Source organism: Myotis brandtii, unplaced genomic scaffold, assembly GCF_000412655.1.
Source record: "Myotis brandtii unplaced genomic scaffold, ASM41265v1 scaffold825, whole genome shotgun sequence".
Classification (NCBI taxonomy): domain Eukaryota; kingdom Metazoa; phylum Chordata; class Mammalia; order Chiroptera; family Vespertilionidae; genus Myotis; species Myotis brandtii.
Genome location: NW_005371349.1, coordinates 658,610 through 659,036, shown reverse-complemented (window position 1 = coordinate 659,036; position 427 = coordinate 658,610). Strand labels below are relative to the sequence as shown.

The window sequence follows — 427 nt, the reverse complement described above, 5'->3', positions numbered from 1 at the left end:
GCAGGGCCCAGGAACCACCCGGCAGCAGCCCCACCTGGGTCTACAATGTTGTTCCCATGAAATGTTAGCATTTGTGTTGATTTTTAAATGTCGAGTTACAATGACCTTGATGGCGAGGTTTTCTGGCCCCTTAAGGGCTATGCCCGAGGCGAGTGCCTCGCTCGCCTCCCCCTAACCCGGGCCCTGGAGGCGGAGGGTCCGGGATCCCGTCTCCGTGACGGCCGCTCGCACAGACGTGGCCAAGGCGGCGGAGCCCCCGACTCACCAAAATGCCTTCCGTCTTCCTCAGGAAGCGGGCGCTGACCGACACCAGGGCGTCCTCCGGCCACTCGTGGAACCAGTCGATGGCCGTGCAGTTGACCACAGCGGGGAACTTCCGGGCCCGGACCCGCAGGACGGAGCCCACGGGGGAGAAACACAGGATCAC

General features: G+C 63.5%; 1 protein-coding gene across 1 annotated transcript in view; it reads right to left on the bottom strand.

Annotated features, from left to right (window-relative positions):
* DNAH17 (dynein, axonemal, heavy chain 17) overlaps positions 1–427 on the bottom strand; it is a 76,281-nt gene that overhangs the window by 21,041 nt on the left and 54,813 nt on the right. The window contains 1 exon segment of the mRNA XM_014531725.1: positions 266–427. Coding sequence (XP_014387211.1) covers positions 266–427 — 162 coding nt within the window.